This window comes from Carassius carassius, chromosome 24, assembly GCF_963082965.1.
Source record: "Carassius carassius chromosome 24, fCarCar2.1, whole genome shotgun sequence".
NCBI classification, from domain to species: Eukaryota; Metazoa; Chordata; class Actinopteri; order Cypriniformes; family Cyprinidae; genus Carassius; species Carassius carassius.
Window position 1 is genome coordinate 32,253,629 of NC_081778.1, and position 19,720 is coordinate 32,273,348.

The 19,720-nt window shown below is 39.0% G+C and overlaps 1 protein-coding gene across 1 annotated transcript; it reads left to right on the forward strand.

The window, feature by feature from the left end:
* Positions 1 to 5,343: 5,343 nt before the first annotated feature.
* On the forward strand, positions 5,344 to 18,723 carry LOC132103474 (sorting nexin-2-like). Its single transcript, XM_059508606.1, has 15 exons — positions 5,344 to 5,518; positions 9,366 to 9,471; positions 9,712 to 9,848; positions 9,931 to 10,000; positions 10,392 to 10,435; positions 10,516 to 10,657; positions 10,740 to 10,818; positions 12,134 to 12,209; positions 14,977 to 15,090; positions 15,536 to 15,629; positions 16,145 to 16,350; positions 16,434 to 16,577; positions 17,846 to 17,926; positions 18,004 to 18,075; positions 18,162 to 18,723. The coding sequence occupies exons 1-15, from the start codon at positions 5,411 to 5,413 to the stop codon at positions 18,210 to 18,212; spliced, it is 1,524 nt and encodes a 507-aa protein (XP_059364589.1). The 5' UTR covers positions 5,344 to 5,410; the 3' UTR covers positions 18,213 to 18,723.
* The last annotated feature ends 997 nt before the right edge of the window (positions 18,724 to 19,720 follow it).

Below are 19,720 nucleotides of genomic sequence, written 5' to 3' on the forward strand. Positions count from 1 at the left end.
AGAGAGAGAGAGAAAGACAGGCACACACACACACACACACACACAGAGAGAGACAGGCACACACACACACACAGAGAGAGAGAGACAGGCACACACACACACACAGAGAGAGAGAGAGAGACAGGCACACACACACACAGAGAGAGAAAGACAGGCACACACACACACACAGAGAGAGAGAGACAGGCACACACACACACACACAGAGAGAGAGAGAGACAGGCACACACACACACACACAGAGAGAGAGAGAGACAGGCACACACACACACACACAGAGAGAGAGAGAGAGACAGGCACACACACACACACACAGAGAGAGACAGGCACACACACACAGAGAGAGAAAGACAGGCACACACACACACACACAGAGAGAGAGAGACAGGCACACACACACACACACACACACACACACACACAGAGAGAGACAGGCACACACACACACACACACACACACAGAGAGAGAGAGAGAGACAGGCACACACACACACACACACACACAGAGAGAGAGAGAGAGACAGGCACACACACACACACACACACACACACACACAGAGAGAGAGAGAGAGACAGGCACACACACACACACAGAGAGAGAGACAGGCACACACACACACAGAGAGAGACAGGCACACACACACACACACACAGAGAGAGAGAGAGACAGGCACACACACACACACACAGAGAGAGAGAGAGACAGGCACACACACACACAGAGAGAGAGAGAGAGAGACAGGCACACACACACACACAGAGAGAGAGAGAGAGACAGGCACACACACACACACAGAGAGAGAGAGAGACAGGCACACACACACACACAGAGAGAGAGACAGGCACACACACACACAGAGAGAGACAGGCACACACACACACACACACAGAGAGAGAGAGACAGGCACACACACACACACACAGAGAGAGAGAGAGACAGGCACACACACACACACAGAGAGAGAGAGAGAGACAGGCACACACACACACACACAGAGAGAGAGAGACAGTCACACACACACACACACACACACACAGAGAGAGACAGGCACACACACACAGAGAGAGAGAGACAGGCACACACACACACACAGAGAGAGAGAGAGAGACAGGCACACACACACACAGAGAGAGAGAGAGAGACAGGCACACACACACACACAGAGAGAGAGAGAGAGACAGGCACACACACACACACAGAGAGAGAGAGAGACAGGCACACACACATACACAGAGAGAGAGACAGGCACACACACACACACAGAGAGAGACAGGCACACACACACACACAGAGAGAGAGAGACAGGCACACACACACACACAGAGAGAGAGAGAGAGACAGGCACACACACACACAGAGAGAGAGAGACAGGCACACACACACACAGAGAGAGAGAGACAGTCACACACACACACACACACACACAGAGAGAGAGAGAGACAGGCACACACACACAGAGAGAGAAACAATTAAACATTAAGAAAAGAAAGGTATATGCCTGTTTTGTTGACTTCCAAAAAGCCTTTGATTCCATCTGGCACGAAGGCCTCTTCTGTAGACTACTCGAAAGTGGCATTGGAGGAAAAACATATGATTTGATTAAGAACATGTATACAAAAAGTGAATGTGCCGTAAAGATTGGAAACAAACAAACAGCGTTCTTCTCCCAGGGCCGGGGAGTGAAGCAGGGGTGCAATCTCAGTCCAATTCTCTTCAATCTATATATCAATGAATTAGCAAAGCAGTTAGAGAGTTCCACGGCACCTGGCCTCACCCTGAACAACACCGAGATCAGAGCTCTGCTGTATGCAGACGACTTGGTGTTGCTCTCACCTACTAAAGAAGGCTTGCAGCAGCACCTTAACCTCCTGCAGAGATTCTGCCAGACATGGGCCCTGACAGTAAACACAGCGAAGACTAAGATAATGATCTTTCAGAAACAATACAGAAATCAGGTTACACACAATTTCTATCTAGACACCACTAAATTACAACACACAAAAAACTACACTTACCTCGGCCTCAACATTACATACACAGGGAACCTCAACATGGCTGTGAAAGATCTGAGGGACAAAGCAAGGAGGGCTTTCTATGCAATAAAAAGAAACATTAAAATCTATATTCCAATTGAAATCTGGCTAAAAATTTTCCAATTTGTACTAGAACCAATAGTTCTATATGGTAGTGAAATTTGGGGGCCAAAACTTAATAATGAATTTGACAAATGGGACAAAACAGTCATAGAATCTTTCCATACCGAGTTCTGTAAGAGCATCCTACAGGTGCAGAGAAAAACACCCAATAACCTGTGCAGAGCAGAGCTCGGCCAATACCCCCTCTTACTCAAAATACAAAAAAGATCAATTCAATTTTACAATCACTTAAAATCAGTTAACCCCCAGACATATCATCACAAAGCCCTAACCTTGCAGGAGCTGAAGCCAGAGAAGAGTCCCCTCAGCCAGCTGGTCCTGAGACTCTCTGCAGTCACCAGTGCCCAGCAGCCTCAGGACAGCAGCGCCAGCTCAAGCAGACCACACCACATTAGCAACAAGCAGAAAGAAAAATATATCCAATACTGGAAAGAAACCACCAAAACACAAAGTAAAGTACAATGCTATCTGACCCTAAAAAGAGAATTCACACTGGCAAATTACCTGAGAACAATAAAATGCCCTAAACTGAGAAAAATATTGACAACATACAGACTGAGTGAACACAGCCTGGCCATAGAGAAGGGTCGCCACAGACAGAGCTGGCTCCCACCGGAGGAGAGACTCTGCTCCCAGTGTGACCGGGGACAGATCGAGACAGAGCTGCACTTTCTGACCTCATGCCCCAAATACAATACAATCAGACAAAAACACTTTGAAAACATTTCCCAAATATACCCTGAATTCGAAAACATACCAGACACACAGAAACTCCCATACATACTGGGAGAAATGCCCAAATGTGAGATAATTGCTGCAAAGTATGTCTTTACATGCCATGAAATGAGGACAACCAGTGGAACCTCAGATGGATAAATAATTGTATATTTTGATTGTTTGATGTAGATATATATATGTGTGTGTATGTATGTATGTGTATATATATATATATATATATATATATCTATATATATATTTTTTTACATTTGATACTGATTTCTTTTCTTCTTTTTTTTTTTTTTTTCATTTTTGTATAAATGTATTCATACATTTGTTTACTGTTTAATTTTATTGATTATTTGTTCATTGCCTATGTAATTGCCAATGCTTTGGCAATACTGTACAAGTCATGCCAATAAAGCTAATTTGAATTTGAGAGAGAGACAGGCACACACACACACAGAGAGAGACAGGCACACACACACACAGAGAGAGAGAGACAGGCACACACACACACACACACAGAGAGAGAGAGACACACACACACACACAGAGAGAGACAGGCACACACACACACACACAGAGAGAGAGAGAGAGACAGGCACACACACACAGAGAGAGAGAGAGACAGGCACACACACACACACACAGAGAGAGAGACAGGCACACACACACACACAGAGAGAGAGAGAGAGACAGGCACACACACACACACAGAGAGAGAGAGAGAGACAGGCACACACACACAGAGAGAGAGAGAGACAGGCACACACACACACACACACAGAGAGAGAGAGACAGGCACACACACACACACAGAGAGAGACAGGCACACACACACAGAGAGAGAGAAAGACAGGCACACACACACAGAGAGAGAGAGAGAGACAGGCACACACACACACACACAGAGAGAGAGAGAGAGACAGGCACACACACACACACACAGAGAGAGACAGGCACACACACACACACACACAGAGAGAGAGACAGGCACACACACACACACACAGAGAGAGAAAGACAGGCACACACACACACACACACAGAGAGAGAAAGACAGGCACACACACACACAGAGAGACAGGCACACACACACACACACAGAGAGAGAAAGACAGGCACACACACACACACACAGAGAGAGAAAGACAGGCACACACACACACACACACACAGAGAGAAAGACAGGCACACACACACACACACAGAGAGAGAAAGACAGGCACACACACACACACAGAGAGAGAAAGACAGGCACACACACACACACAGAGAGAGACAGGCACACACACACACACAGAGAGAGAAAGACAGGCACACACACACACACAGAGAGAGAAAGACAGGCACACACACACACACACACAGAGAGAGAGAGAGAGATGGTGTGTTTAAGGCTGTTGTGCAGCATGAAAATGGAGCAGACGAGCACTTGATTTGACAGGAGGAGACTCATCTATAGATTTTTGTGTCCATTGTTTGGCTTATTTGTGTGCTGCTTTACTCAGTCAATCAAATATAATTGACAGCGCTGTGCTGCTGTTGTTTCTGGATGACAGCAGTTAATGCCGCCGGAAAACAGCTGCAGGAACGATGGGAAGAGGTTTCTCCGTCCAGCGGATTAATTGATGCGTTGACACAGATGAGGGATAATCATCTAATCAACCTTTAATTGTGCTGCTCCGTCAGATATCAGCTGCACTCAAAAATGAGTTATTTCATATACCAGACATCATATTTTTCAGCTAAAACATTATCAGACATTAATGGGGGAATGTGAATGTTATTACCATGTTATTACTGCATTTACCACATTTTTATTATAAAAAAAGTCCTTGAAATATCAAATGATGCACTTTAATGCAAAAATATTTATTTATTTAATACTGATGATAAATTTGGTTTGAATATATAACTGCATGGAATGGAAAGAACATGTATTCTGAGAATTACCAGTATTAATCCCTTTGGAATAAATAGAATTTAATTAAATTTATTTGAATTTATAACTCATGATTTCTCAAAATTTGTGAACCCTACATATTTATTTTGAAATATTATTCTAAAACTTTTTAAACTCAATAAACTTTAGCTTTCAGATGAAAACTTTATGCAAATTCAGTCCAAAATAGTGTGAAATATGGGGTAAAGATGAAAAATCTTGTACAAAACATTAACATAAGTTTATAAATAATTTTACAAAAAATATTTTAACACCTAATGGGACTCCATACATACCCAGATCAGAAATCACCCCAACGTGAAACATAACTTTTCTATTTTTTAATGGTTATATCTCTTAAGAAATAATTGAGAGAAAGTGTGCGTGTGTGAGAGAGAGAGAGAGCCTGTGTGCGCGTGTGCGTGAGTCTGTGATTGTGTGTGTGTGTGTGTGTGTGTGTGTTGTTGTGGGCGTTCTGCGCTGTGAGGGCGGAGCATGAGCTGCATGAAGCGCTTCTGTCACGAGTCTCGGTCACATGACTGTCTTCATCACTCTCACTGAGACTGTGTTCGGCTGTTATTGTTGAAGATGTCTGAGGACAGGGAGGCTCCAGCGCTGCTCGGTGCCGCACACACGGACCCCCCGGAGCCGCAGGACGCGGAGGACCTGTTCGTGAGCGTCGCGAGCGTCACGGAGGTGAGATTAAAGCTGCGCGCGAGGATCGCATTCACGGATCGACACGCCCTTCTGCTCGCAGACTCTAATCACACATCAATATTCATAATCAGCGAAACATCAGCGCCGTGTTTCTGTCTAATTCTGACAGATTTCATTTAATTTCACGAGCGAGAAGAGATGCCGAGCGCGCATGCGCAGCACGGGCTCCTTCCGCACATCAACTCTGCGTCGCGTCTGCGCAGAAACAGATCGCCAAAATATGAGTTAAATTCATAAGAATGGCTTCTCACCAACAAATAATATTAGCGTTATTTTGACATTTGTGTCTCGCATGTTTTATTTTAAAAACCACGGTATTCTGTGAAATACTATATCCAGTATCAGACAGAGATCAGCATACCTCCAGATAATTAACCGGGAAGATTTAAATATGCACTCATTAATATGCTTATTAAATTTTCATGCATTTCCAAGGCCACCATGTTTTTTGGCAATAAAATAAACACTTAACAGTGTATTTTGCATGTTTTCTTTCCACTCGTCTGAAAATCTGAGAACACCATGGTTTTGTCTGTGGATGAATAAGGAGATCAGCAGATTCTGAGACCCTTCACACTTCCTGTGTCTCTGATCATGAGTTAGTCACGTGTGTGTGTGTGTGTGAACATTAACTTTAATGAGCTGCTGAAGTTGAGTTCTTCAAGACCAATTCTTTCACTAAACAGCCTTGACTTGATCATGTTTAGCTTCTCTTGATCTACTGAAGAGAGTAAAGAGAAAGATCTAGATGATTTACAGATTTATTATCATTAGGTCTGAATTTTTGTGCTGTCAAGTCAAGTCACCTTTATTTATATAGCGCTTTAAACAAAATACATTGCGTCAAAGCAACTGAACAACATTCATTAGGAAAACAGTGTGTCAATAATGCAAAATGATAGTTAAAGGCAGTTCATTATTAAATTCAGTGGACCGGGCTAATATGGTCATGGTTCTAGTAAGAACTCTTGCTGCTGCATTTTGGATTAGCTGTAGTTTGTTTACTAAGCGTGCAGAACAACCACCCAATAAAGCATTACAATAATCTAACCTTGAGGTCATAAATGCATGGATTAACATTTCTGCATTTGACATTGAGAGCATAGGCCGTAATTTAGATATATTTTTGAGATGGAAAAATGCAGTTTTACAAATGCTAGAAACGTGGCTTTCTAAGGAAAGATTGCGATCAAATAGCACACCTAGGTTCCTAACTGATGACGAAGAATTGACAGAGCAACCATCAAGTCTTAGACAGTGTTCTAGGTTATTACAAGCAGAGTTTTTAGGTCCTATAATTAACACATCTGTTTTTTCAGAATTTAGCAGTAAGAAATTACTCGTCATCCAGTTTTTTATATCGACTATGCATTCCATTAGTTTTTCAAATTGGTGTGTTTCACCGGGCTGCGAAGAAATATAGAGCTGAGTATCATCAGCATAACAGTGAAAGCTAACACCATGTTTCCTGATGATATCTCCCAAGGGTAACATATAAAGCTTGAAGAGTAGCGGCCCTAGTACTGAGCCTTGAGGTACTCCATACTGCACTTGTGATCGATAGGATACATCTTCATTCACTGCTACGAACTGATGGCGGTCATATAAGTACGATTTAAACCATGCTAATGCACTTCCACTGATGCCAACAAAGTATTCAAGTCTATGCAAAAGAATGTTGTGGTCAATTGTGTCAAACGCAGCACTAAGATCCAATAAAACTAATAGAGAGATACACCCACGATCAGATGATAAGAGCAGATCATTTGTAACTCTAAGGAGAGCAGTCTCAGAACTATGATACGGTCTAAATCCTGACTGGAAATCCTCACATATACCATTTTTATCTAAGAAGAAATATAATTGTGAGGATACCACCTTTTCTAGTATCTTGGACAGAAAAGGGAGATTCGAGATCGGTCTATAATTAACTAGTTCTTTGGGGTCAAGTTGTGGTTTTTTGATGAGAGGCTTAATAACAGCCAGTTTGAAGGTTTTGGGGACATGTCCTAATGACAATGAGGAATTAATAATAGTCAGAAGAGGATCTATGACTTCTGGAAGCACCTCTTTCAGGAGCTTAGATGGTATAGGGTCTAACATACATGTTGTTGGTTTAGATGATTTAACAAGTTTATACAATTCTTCCTCTCCTATGGTAGAGAATGAGTGGAACTGTTCCTCAGGGGGTCTATAGTGCACTGTCTGATGTGATACTGTAGCTGACGGCTGAATGGTTGCAATTTTAGCTCTAATAGTATCGATTTTAGAAGTAAAGTAGTTCATAAAGTCATTACTGCTGTGGTGTTGGGAAATGTCAACACTTGTTCAGGCTTTATTTTTCGTTAATTTAGCCACTGTATTGAATAAATACCTGGGGTTATGTTTGTTTTCTTCTAAAAGAGAAGAAAAGTAATCGGATCTAGCAGTTTTTAATGCTTTTCTGTAGGATATGTTACTTTCCCGCCAAGCAATACGAAATACCTCTAGTTTTGTTTTCCTCCAGCTGCGCTCCATTTTTCGGGCTGCTCTCTTTAGGGTGCGAGTATGCTCATTATACCATGGTGTCAAACTGTTTTCCTTAACCTTCCTTAAGCGTAAAGGAGCAACTTTATTTAAAGTGCTAGAAAAGAGAGAGTCCATAGTTTCTGTTACATCATCAAGTTGTTCTGAGGTTTTGGATATGCTAAGGAATTTGGTTACATCAGGAAGATAACTTAAAAAGCAGTCTTTTGTGGTAGAAGTGATGGTTCTTCCATACTTGTAACAAGAAGTAGAATTTACAATTTTGGCTATATGAAGTTTGCAAAGAACTAAATAATGATCTGAGATATCATCACTTGGCTGAATGATTTCAACACCATCAACATCAAATCCATGTGACAGTATTAAATCTAGAGTATGATTGCGACAATGAGTAGGTCCTGAAACGTGTTGTCTAACACCAATAGAGTTCAGAATGTCTATAAATGCTGATCCCAATGCATCTTTTTCATTATCAACATGGATATTAAAATCACCAACTATTAAGACTTTATCTGCAGCCAGAACTAACTCGGATGTAAAATCACCAAACTCTTTAATAAAGTCTGTATGGTGCCCTGGTGGCCTGTATACAGTAGCCAGTACAATCATAACAGAGGATTTATCATTAACATTTGTTTCTCTGGATAATGTTATATGAAGCACCATTACTTCAAACGAGTTATACTTGTAGCCTGCCCTCTGAGAAATCCTGAAAACGTTGTTATAAATTGAAGCAACACCTCCCCCTTTGCCTTTTAGACGTGGCTCATGTTTATAACAGTAATCTTGGGGGGTGGACTCATTTAAAATAATGTAATCATCAGGTTTTAGCCAGGTTTCTGTCAAACAGAGTACATCTATATTATGAGCAGTGATCATATTATTTACAAAAAGTGTTTTCGTAGAAAGGGATCTGATATTCAATAAGCCAAGCTTTATCATTTGTTTATCCATATTGCTTCTGTTTTTTATTTGTTGAACCTCAATTAAATTGTTAATCTTAACTTGGTTTGGACGTTTTTTGTATTTTCTAGTTCGGGGAACAGACACAGTCTCTATAGTGTGATATCTAGGTGAAAAAGTCTCTATGTGCTGAGAATTAACTGACCTCTGTGACGGGAGGCAGCTAGCAGACGGTCGGTTTAGCCAGCCTGTCTGCTTCCTGACCTGGGCCCCAGTTAGTCAAGTATAAACACTAAGACTATTTGCCATATTTCTAGAGAGAAGAGTGGCGCCACCCCAGGAGGGATGAAGACCATCTCTTTTGCTGTGGCTCGGTTCATCTGTGTTTGTCTCTCAGTATCCAGAAGCGGCTCGTCTCTCTGCAGAAGACCTCAGCCCCGGCTCTGACGGACACAAGGACCATGACCCCGACGACCCCGATGACCCCGACGACCTCTTTGCTGGTGTGTGATTTGTCAGCGCAGGCTCAGAGTTTGGGAATATATACTCACATATTCAGAATGTGGAGCTGATATGTTTTTTAAATACTTTTATTAATCAAGGATGCATTAAATTGGTCAAAAGTGACAGTAAAGACTTTTATAATGTTAAAAAAGATTTTTGTTTCTTGAGCAGTAAATCATCATATTATTCTGATTTCTGAAGATCATGTGACACTGAAGACTGTGATCTGTGTGTTTCAGAAGCGACGGAGGAAGTGTCTCTGGACAGTCCTGAGCGTCAGCCGATCCTGTCAGACGGCCCGTCGCCCGCCATCACACCCATCACACCCGTCACCATCAGCCCCAGACTGGACGTGTTCGACCGCTCGCTGGACCAGGTCTGTCACTGTGATCTCATCTCATTCTGCTTCATATCTGACAGACATCGTTTCTCACGTTCACTGGACTTTTCCTCTCTAGGATGAAGAGGAAGAGGAAAACAGGGACACGCTTGACGTCCAGATCTCAGTTTCTGACCCTGAGAAAGTTGGTAAGGTGTTCTGCTGGACGCTGTGAATCGATTGACCTTTTCAGATGTTATCAGGTGCAGGATTCACAAACTCCTGAAAGAGTGTGGCTTGACATTTACGACACCTACACACTCACTGCTAGAATTGTGTTTTTTGTTTTTCATTAAGAGAGCATTCATACTTTTTCTAAAAACAAACCGGAATACATATTTATTTAATGTATGTCATGTATTTTTTTTATATTTACATTTTTCTAAAATCATGTTTCTTATGATGTTGTCATGTTATTGTTTGATCTTGATTTATTTATTTATTTATAGATTTTACCCAGAGCTTTTGGAAACCATCATTCCTTGTGTATTTGTGCACACATGCTGATTCTGATTGTGATGAATGTCTTTGTTTTTCTAGGTGACGGCATGAATGCGTTCATGATCTATAAAGTGACGACTAAAGTAAGAAAAGCTTCAGGTTGTGATCTGAGATGATGTGGATCTTCTGGAGGACGTGTGTGACTCTGTCTCTGTGTTTGCAGACCGGTCTGTCCATATTCAGCAGAGACGAGGTGTGTGTCAAGAGGCGCTTCAGTGATTTTCTGGGTTTGCACAGTAAACTAGCCTCCAAGTACATGCACATGGGCTTCATCGTTCCTCCTGCACCTGAGAAGAGCATTGTGGGTAAGTCCATGCATGTATGATCAGAGACGTGTTCTGATGGTGTCATATCAATGATGAGTGTGTGTGTGTGTGTGTGTTTCAGGAATGACGAAGGTCAAAGTGGGGAAAGAGGATCTGTCATCGGTGGAGTTTGTAGAGAAGAGAAGATCTGCTCTGGAAAGGTATTCAAGTTGAGATGTAGAGTTTCTTTATTCATTTATTCACATTTTGATGAACCGTTACTGATTCTTAAATCCCAGGAATCGATCTGAGCCGCTTTATAAAAGTTAATGTGTGAATAAAACTTACAGAAACATTGTGTAGCTCCAGCCATCCAGTAATCACAGGAATATTTGTGCTTTCTCACTTTTGATGTGAAACAAAGTCTCCGCTTTCAAATTCTGTCAGTTGTATCACTAAATTCAAGCAATGCATGCGTGTCTCTTTAAATGTGTCACTTTCCAGAAGAAGTAACTCTGTTATGCAATTAGTTACTTTTTTTTATGGAGTAATGCATTATGTTTTTAACACTGGTGCTGTAGTGAGACGATCATTGCTTCATCTTTACTACTAGTTATAGCACCAAATAAACATGAACGAACATCAGAAGAATCACTGAATCAATCATGAATCATGTAATCAATCAATCAGTGATTCAACCGCAGAAAGACATCAATAAATCAGCTTCTGATCAATAATGTCACGTAAAATCACATTCACCTGAGGAAAGACATCAAATGACTCGATAGTAAGCTAGAAAAAATCTCTACTAAATTTTCTTCTTTTTAGAAAAAACTCTAAAAAGAATCATGTTGATCGATATGTGCATTATTTTAATGTAATTTTTTTAATGAATCCATCTTGAAAACGAGTTCTGACATCTGCCATTTAAATGGTAATATTTCATGAACACACTGGAGTAGAAACAATTATATCATAAAAAAAAAAATTAAAATATTTTTTAATAATGCTTATTATTCAACATGCATATTTTTTATTATGTAACATTTTATATTTTAAAAAAGCTGCCTTTAAATATTTGTCTATTCATCACTTTATTATAGTAATAAAGTTTAGTTGAGGCTTTATTAGTTTTAATATTAGTAGAACTTGACATGTGCTGGACCTGATTTCCTTAATATCCAAATGAATCGATATCAAATCCGAATCGAATCGATACGCAGGAGTCTGGTGTTTTCTGTTGGTCTGATGCGCTGGAAAGATCACTCGTGTTCTGCTCTTTTGTGGCTAAAAGGTTAAGCAAGAAATATTAGATAAATAATTATGGAGGTGTGCTGCTGTGCTGTCGTTCTCTCCGCCGCTGATCGCTGCTGCGCTCCTGGTTTTGCACAAACTGATGAATCAAATAAAAATTACAGTTAAGTGAGGCGCTGACATTTCTCTGCCCTTTTTACCCGTCCGCTGACTGACGCGAAGGTCAGCGTCTCGGCTCTTACAGAACTGGGTGCTGATGGGAGATGTGTGTTTGTGCTGCAGGTATCTGCTGAGGACGGTCAAACACCCAGCGCTGCTCAAAGACCCCGATGTCCTGCAGTTTCTGGAGAGTTCAGAGGTACCCTCACTCCTTCATATGGGGACGTCAAATCATCAAACACTTACTGAGCTGCTCTTGGGTTTCATTCTCATCAGGCCAAAATCATGTCTGTAACAGCATTTTATACTTTTAATTAATTGGCTTTAACAGTAACTAGAGGTAAATGCTACTATTGACAAGCTGGGGAAATTTTCCGGTTTCTTTTGGATAAATGCATTGAAGCTCAATTCAGTCACAGGATAAAAAATAAAGGAATTGCACATTTTTATCTCAAAATTCTGACTTTTTTTTTCTTGCAGTTCTGAGAAAGATTCAAAGAATTGTGAGAAATAAACTCAGAATTGAGAAATAAACTCTGAATATGAAGAAATAAACTCAGAATTGAGAAATAAACTCTGAATATGAAGAAATAAACTCAGAATTGAGATAAATTGGATTGAGATATAAACTCAGAATTGAGAAATAAACTCTGAATATGAAGAAATAAACTCAGAATTGAGAAATAAACTCTGAATATGAAGAAATAAACTCAGAATTGAGAAATAAACTCTGAATATGAAGAAATAAACTCAGAATTGAGATAAATTGGATTGAGATATAAACTCAGAATTGAGAAATAAACTCTGAATTTGAAGAAAAACTGAATTTGAAATAAACTCTGAATTGAGATATAAACTCTGAATTTGAAATAAACTCTGAATTAAGAAATAAACTCTGAATTAAGAAATAAACTCTGAATTAAGAAATAAACTCTGAATTTGAAATAAACTCTGAATTTGAAATAAACTCTGAATTAAGAAATAAACTCTGAATTTGAAGAAATAAACTCTGAATTTGAAATAAACTCTGAATTGAGATATAAACTCTGAATTTGAAATAAACTCTGAATTAAGAAATAAACTCTGAATTTGAAGAAATAAACTCTGAATTTGAAATAAACTCTGAATTTGAAATAAACTCTGAATTTGAAATAAACTGAATTTGAAATAAACTCTGAATTGAGATATAAACTCTGAATTTGAAATAAACTCTGAATTAAGAAATAAACTCTGAATTTGAAATAAACTCTGAATTTGAAATAAACTCTGAATTAAGAAATAAACTCTGAATTTGAAATAAACTCTGAATTAAGAAATAAACTCTGAATTTGAAATAAACTCTGAACTGAGAAATAAACTCTGAATTTGAAATAAACTCTGAATTGAGATATAAACTCTGAACTGAGAAATAAACTCTGAATTTGAAGAAATAAGCTCTGAATTTGAAGAAATAAACTGAATTTAAAATAAGCTCTGAATTTGAAGAAATAAACTCTGAATTGAGATATAAACTCTGAATTTGAAGAAATAAACTCTGAATGGAGAAATAAACTCTGAATTTGAAATAAACTCTGAATTTGAAATAAACTCTGAATTAAGAAATAAACTCTGAATTTGAAATAAACTCTGAATTAAGAAATAAACTCTGAATTTGAAATAAACTCTGAATTGAGATATAAACTCTGAATTTGAAATAAACTGAATTAAGAAATAAACTCTGAATTAAGAAATAAACTCTGAATTTGAAATAAACTCTGAATTTGAAATAAACTCTGAATTAAGAAATAAACTCTGAATTTGAAGAAATAAACTCTGAATTTGAAGAAATAAACTCTGAATTTGAAATAAACTCTGAATTGAGATATAAACTCTGAATTAAGAAATAAACTCTGAATTAAGAAATAAACTCTGAATTTGAAATAAACTCTGAATTAAGAAATAAACTCTGAATTAAGAAATAAACTCTGAATTTGAAATAAACTCTGAATTAAGAAATAAACTCTGAATTTGAAATAAACTCTGAATTGAGATATAAACTCTGAACTGAGAAATAAACTCTGAATTTGAAGAAATAAGCTCTGAATTTGAAGAAATAAACTCTGAATTTAAAATAAGCTCTGAATTTGAAGAAATAAACTCTGAATTGAGAAATAAACTCTGAATTTGAAATAAGCTCTGAATTTGAAGAAATAAACTCTGAATGGAGAAATAAACTCTGAATTTGAAATAAGCTCTGAATTTGAAGAAATAAACTCTGAATTGAGATATAAACTCTAAATTGCAAATAATAAACTCTGAATTTGAAGAAATAAACTAAGAATTTGAAGAAAAAAACCTCTGAATTTGAAGAAATAAAGTCAGAATTGCAAGGGAAAAGTCACAGTAACTTTCTTTTTATTTTTTTATTCCTGGGCAGAAACAAGTTTCCATATAAATGTGTTTTCCTGGCTCTGTGGAGTCGATTCTCTTGACAGAACACTAGAAGCAGATATTTCAGATGAACCATCTTGACATCAGTTTATACATGGAAAGGAGCAATTGTGTATTCTTCAGTGAGAGAAGTGCATTATATTAGGTAAAGTCACCAGTGTTAATAGCATCACGCTCTCAGTTCTCCTAAACAACACACAGAACAGATCCAATGAATCTCTGCTCCTGCACTCCCTTATTTTCTCTTTAAAGGCCCAGAAGTGGCTTTGGCGTGAGCGTCTGTATTAAGTATGTATAATGGAAGACTGAGGCAATTGTAAAGGGCTAAACGCTCGGGCCGATTGAAAGCTATTTTTGTCTGTGGGTCCTCTGAGAGTTTTCCAGGGTGAAACGTATTAAATTGGACCGGCATTGAAATGTATGGGACTGGAGAAAATCCCTGTGCGCTGCGGGAGGAGAAACGCTCCCCGCGGGACAAGGGCTGAGCCGCGGCCTGTTAACCGGTTTGTTTGCCCTTATTTGTCATTTTATCCCAGCTGCCGCGAGCGGTTAGCACACAGGCGCTGAGTGGAGCCGGAATATTGAGGATGGTAAACAAAGCAGCCGACGCTGTCAACAAAATGACAATCAAGATGAATGAATCGGATGCGGTAAGGCTCGGATTTTTGGACTTGAATAATGAGACGAATTAATGAGCTGCTCTCTGGCTCCAATCCTAAAGTGTGTGTGTGTGTGTGTGTGTGTGTGTGTGTGTGTGTGTGTGTGTGTGTGAGAGCGGGGGTCAGGACATGTGACACGCGTGTGCTCTTTATACACTGAACACAGCTTACAGTCAGTACAGTGTCACACATCCATCAGACTTTCATGTAATCATGGATAAAATCATGAATTTAGACTTTAAGAAAGATGACATAGCAATACTCCATGACTAAAGGTTCATAATTGATCTTTATGGAACCTTTCAAACGCTTCAAATGTTCTTTGCACTAAGAAAATATCTTTATTTTTAAGAACTGATCACTGTGGTTTATTTTGAAGCATGCATGCTGTAATTATCATCATTTGGACAAAGTGTTTGTGTGTTTGTGTATAAAGTGGTTTGAGGAGAAACAGCAGCAGTTTGAGAATCTGGACGTTCAGCTCAGAAAACTTCACGCTAGTGTGGAATCACTGGTGTGTCACAGGAAGGGTGAGAATACAAATAATAACATCATAAAACAATGACAACACATGTTTAATGAGTCATATTTATGATCTTATACACTACCAGCCATAAGTGTGGGGTTGGTTAGATTTTTAATGTTCTGCTCTCCAAGGCTGCATTTATTTGATCAAACATACAGTAAAAATGTGAAATATTATTCTAATGTAAAACATCTGTTTTCTGTGTGAATCTGTGTTAAAGTGTAATTTATTTCTGTGATGCTCCGCTGTATTTTCAGCATCATTCCTCCAGTCTTCAGTGTCACATGATCTTCAGAAATCAGAATAATATGATGATTTACTGCTCAAGAAACATTTCTGATTAAATAAATTTCACTTTAACACAGATTCACACAGAAAACAGCTGTTTTACATTAGAATAATATTTCACATTTTTACTGTATGTTTGATCAAATAAATGCAGAAGAGTCTTCATGGCTATTCCAGATTATTGACCTGTAGTGTATAAGCTGAATGAAGCCTCTTCTCTGTGACTCTCAGAGCTGTCTGTGAACACGGCGGCGTTCGCTAAAAGCGCGGCTATGCTCGGAAACTCAGAGGATCACACGGCGCTGTCGCGAGCTCTGTCCCAGCTGGCCGAGGTGGAGGAGAAGATCGAGCAGCTGCATCAGGAGCAGGCGTACGCTGACTTCTACCTGATCTCAGAGCTGCTGGGAGACTATGTGCGGCTCATCACCGCCGTCAGAGTGAGTGGAGCACATCCTGAGCGCTTCTTCTGGCCACAATAAACTTCACCACTGTGTGTGTGTGTGTGTGTGTGTGTGCGCAGGGAGTGTTTGACCAGCGGATGAAAACATGGGGCAAGTGGCAGGACGCTCAGCTGATGCTGCAGCGCAAGAGAGAAGCCGAAGCCAAACTACAGTACGCCAACAAACCTGAGAAACTGCAGCAGGCCCGAGACGAGATCAGAGAGGTACAGGACACCTCAGACTCATCCTGACGAGATGCTGTGATAGCGCTGTGGCTGATGGGAAATATCCAGCACGTTTGTTTCCCTTCCCTCCCTTCGGTTCATTCATATCTCTACTGTGTTTAGCTCCGATCACCTGACAGCTGCAGGAATTCATGACAGTTATTGATTCTTTTAAGCACGAAACATTTCCAGCCTTTTTAATTTCTGCATTTTCCCCGTCACGCCCCACAAAGGAGATCGAGGAGGTAGGACCTTCGCTTTGATTTGATTTGCTGTCTCCATCGTCACGTCTGCTCTCTCACACACACTGTAGACCAGAGACTCATTATAGATCCATCAGACACTCGTCTCAAACACCGCAGCGGCTTTAATCTCTCACCTTAAAAAAAAAAGAGTTCAGATGGAATGAAAATGTGCTCAAGATCAGGATGAGTTTGTGTCTTCATCAGGTTTGTAGAAATGTAGCACTGCATCAGTGTCTCATCAATGGATGCTCTGCAGTGAATGGGTGCCGTCAGAGTGAGAGTCTGATAAAAACATCACAATAATCCACAGCACTCCAGTCCATCAGTGAACATCTGGAGAAGACAAAAGATGAAACACATCCAGCATTAAGATGATTTTAACTCAAACACATCGAGTCTATAATCCATAATAACACTTCCTCCAGTGAAAAAGTGTTCTGGTCTGAATCAGGAGAGAAATCTGCACAGATCAAGCAGCGTTTAAACAGATCTGTGAGAGACAACAGCAGATGCTCTTTTTCACTGGAGGAAGTGTTATTATGGATTATAGACTCGATGTGTTTGAGTTAAAAACGTCTTAATGCTGGATGTGTTTCATCTTTTGTCTTCTCCAGATGTTCACTGATGGACTGGAGTGCTGTGGATTATTGTGATGTTTATATCAGACTCTCATTCTGACGGCACCCATTCACTGATGCAGTGCTACATTTCTCCAAACCTGATGAAGAAATTCAACACGTTTTCATCTTCAAGTGAACTGTTCCTTCACCAGCTGCTGGTTCATTTGTAATATTTAATAAAAGCTGATGTCTTGTGTTGTTTAGATGTAGTTTTTAATGCAGGATTCATTACAGTTCACGCCTTAATTCCATAAATCATCATCAGCTCAATAGACCTTCTGATCTGATGTGACTCTGTTCTGCTCATGACGAACAGTTTTTCTGCTCTTTGTGTTTTTTAACACGCACTGAAGTCATAAAGCCTCTCGTGTCTCTGTGTGTGTGTGTGTGTGTGTGTGTTCAGTGGGAAGGTAAAGTGCAGCAGGGGGAAAGAGATTTTGAGCAGATCTCGAGAAACATCCGGCGAGAGGTCGGTCAGTTCGAGGTGAGAAGTGTGTCTTTGCTCTCGCTGTTAAACCAAGCGTTGGATTCTCTGTCCTAAGCGTCTCTTTCTCTTCACAGAAAGAGCGAGTGAAGGATTTCAGAGTCGTCATCATTAAATATCTGGAGTCCCTCGTTCACTCACAGCAGCAGGTATGTGTTGAACCATCATGACTGACTGATTAACTCCAGATCAGCACTTGTGAAAGCTCTTCTCTTGTGTGTTTTCTGTTTTTCAGCTAATAAAATACTGGGAGGCGTTCTTACCTGAAGCCAAAGCGATCGCGTGATTCAACACACCACCGTCTTTCTTTATTCCACAGCATGATCATGCAAGAAGCTGCTCAGACTCAATGAAACCTAATGATAGCACTACATTAATAAACCCAGAATCTGAATCGCTTTGTACCTGTTTGGTGTCTGAAGATCAGCATTGTGTTTCTTCACTCTGATGAAGATCCAGCGATCGGCTCTTTGTGATTCTCAGCTCGTTCGTCTCCTATTGAATGTCATATTAGGCAATGATCCGACAGGGGAAGGCCTTCTGTTCTCATATGTACAGAATGAAGCATTAATCTTTAATAATCAGTATTTAAGAGCATCAGTAATCGACGAGGCGTCTGGTAGCTCGTGCACGATGGATGAATATACATATGTATATTTTTTGGTTTTGCTTTGTAGCCTGAAATTTTGGAACGTTTCAGTTGATTCATTGTCCTAACAGATTTTTTTAATCACGAGTATTTTTTACTCTACATTCCTATATCTGAAGCTTAATAAAGGAGTGAATGCGTATCAGAACTTGACTTCATGTTTTTGGCTTCGGTTTAAAGTGGTTTCTGCACGCTACAAAAAAACAACAGCTTTGGCTCAACAAAAAACTATTAATGCAACAGTTTGCATCAGTCTTTTGGAGTTATGATGATTTTTAATAAAATTATGTTCAGCCAGCAAACTACACTGTGTTAGAGGAATTTAATATTTTGTTGCATAAACACAAATGTTAATAAAAAAAAAAAATTTTTTTTTTTAAACCTTATCGAATGGTGAACATGGAATGAATTAGTCTGATCTATTTCTATAATAGCACAGTATTTTAAATAAATTATTTGCATAAATTAAGCTCATATTTCTAACGCTGTACATATATACATAGTCTTCAACAGTGTTGTGTGTAATGCCTTTCCAAGGAATTAAGTTCACATCAAGGTACTTATGAAATAAGCATGTTGCATTTATCATTATTGTCATGTATGCATTAAATACTGTATATGCTATAGAACAATTATGCATAAAAGAATACTGGATTTAGCATCAAAATTAAAATGCATGTTTTTAATGTAAACTTAAATACTTTAGGAATAACTTCTTGTCTATCCTGTATGATTTGGAAAGTAATTAATAATAAGTAATGCAATTCTTATAATGAGTACTTATAATGAAGATGTAACGATAACCACAAAAATTTAAACATTTAAACAAAAAAATATATTTTTAAATTTCCAACTTTTCAGCATTAAAAAAAATAAAAGGTGTCTCCATTTATTAAATAATTAGAAAAAAGTTTATTCTCCTTATCCACTCATAAGCAAAGCATGCCTTTACTTATTATTAACGTATTTTAAATTTAAAATCTATTTCAATTGCACACAATATTAAGTTGATGTAATGATCAGCATTATGATGTCAACAGAACTCAAAATAATGCTTAAACTAAATTAGATCTTTTTTTAACTTTCAAACATGCATTATTTTTTAAGCTTGGTAAATGATCCCCTGAACTTCTTTCTAGAGTGGA

Coding starts and splice junctions, on each gene's coding strand:
- LOC132103474 (XM_059508606.1), top strand. CDS start 5,411: ATGTCTGAGGACAGGGAGGCTCCAGCGCTGCTCGGTGCCGCACACACG. Junction 10,436..10,515: donor TCTATAAAGTGACGACTAAA/GTAAGAAAAGCT, acceptor CTGTGTTTGCAG/ACCGGTCTGTCCATATTCAG. Junction 18,076..18,161: donor TCGTTCACTCACAGCAGCAG/GTATGTGTTGAA, acceptor TCTGTTTTTCAG/CTAATAAAATACTGGGAGGC.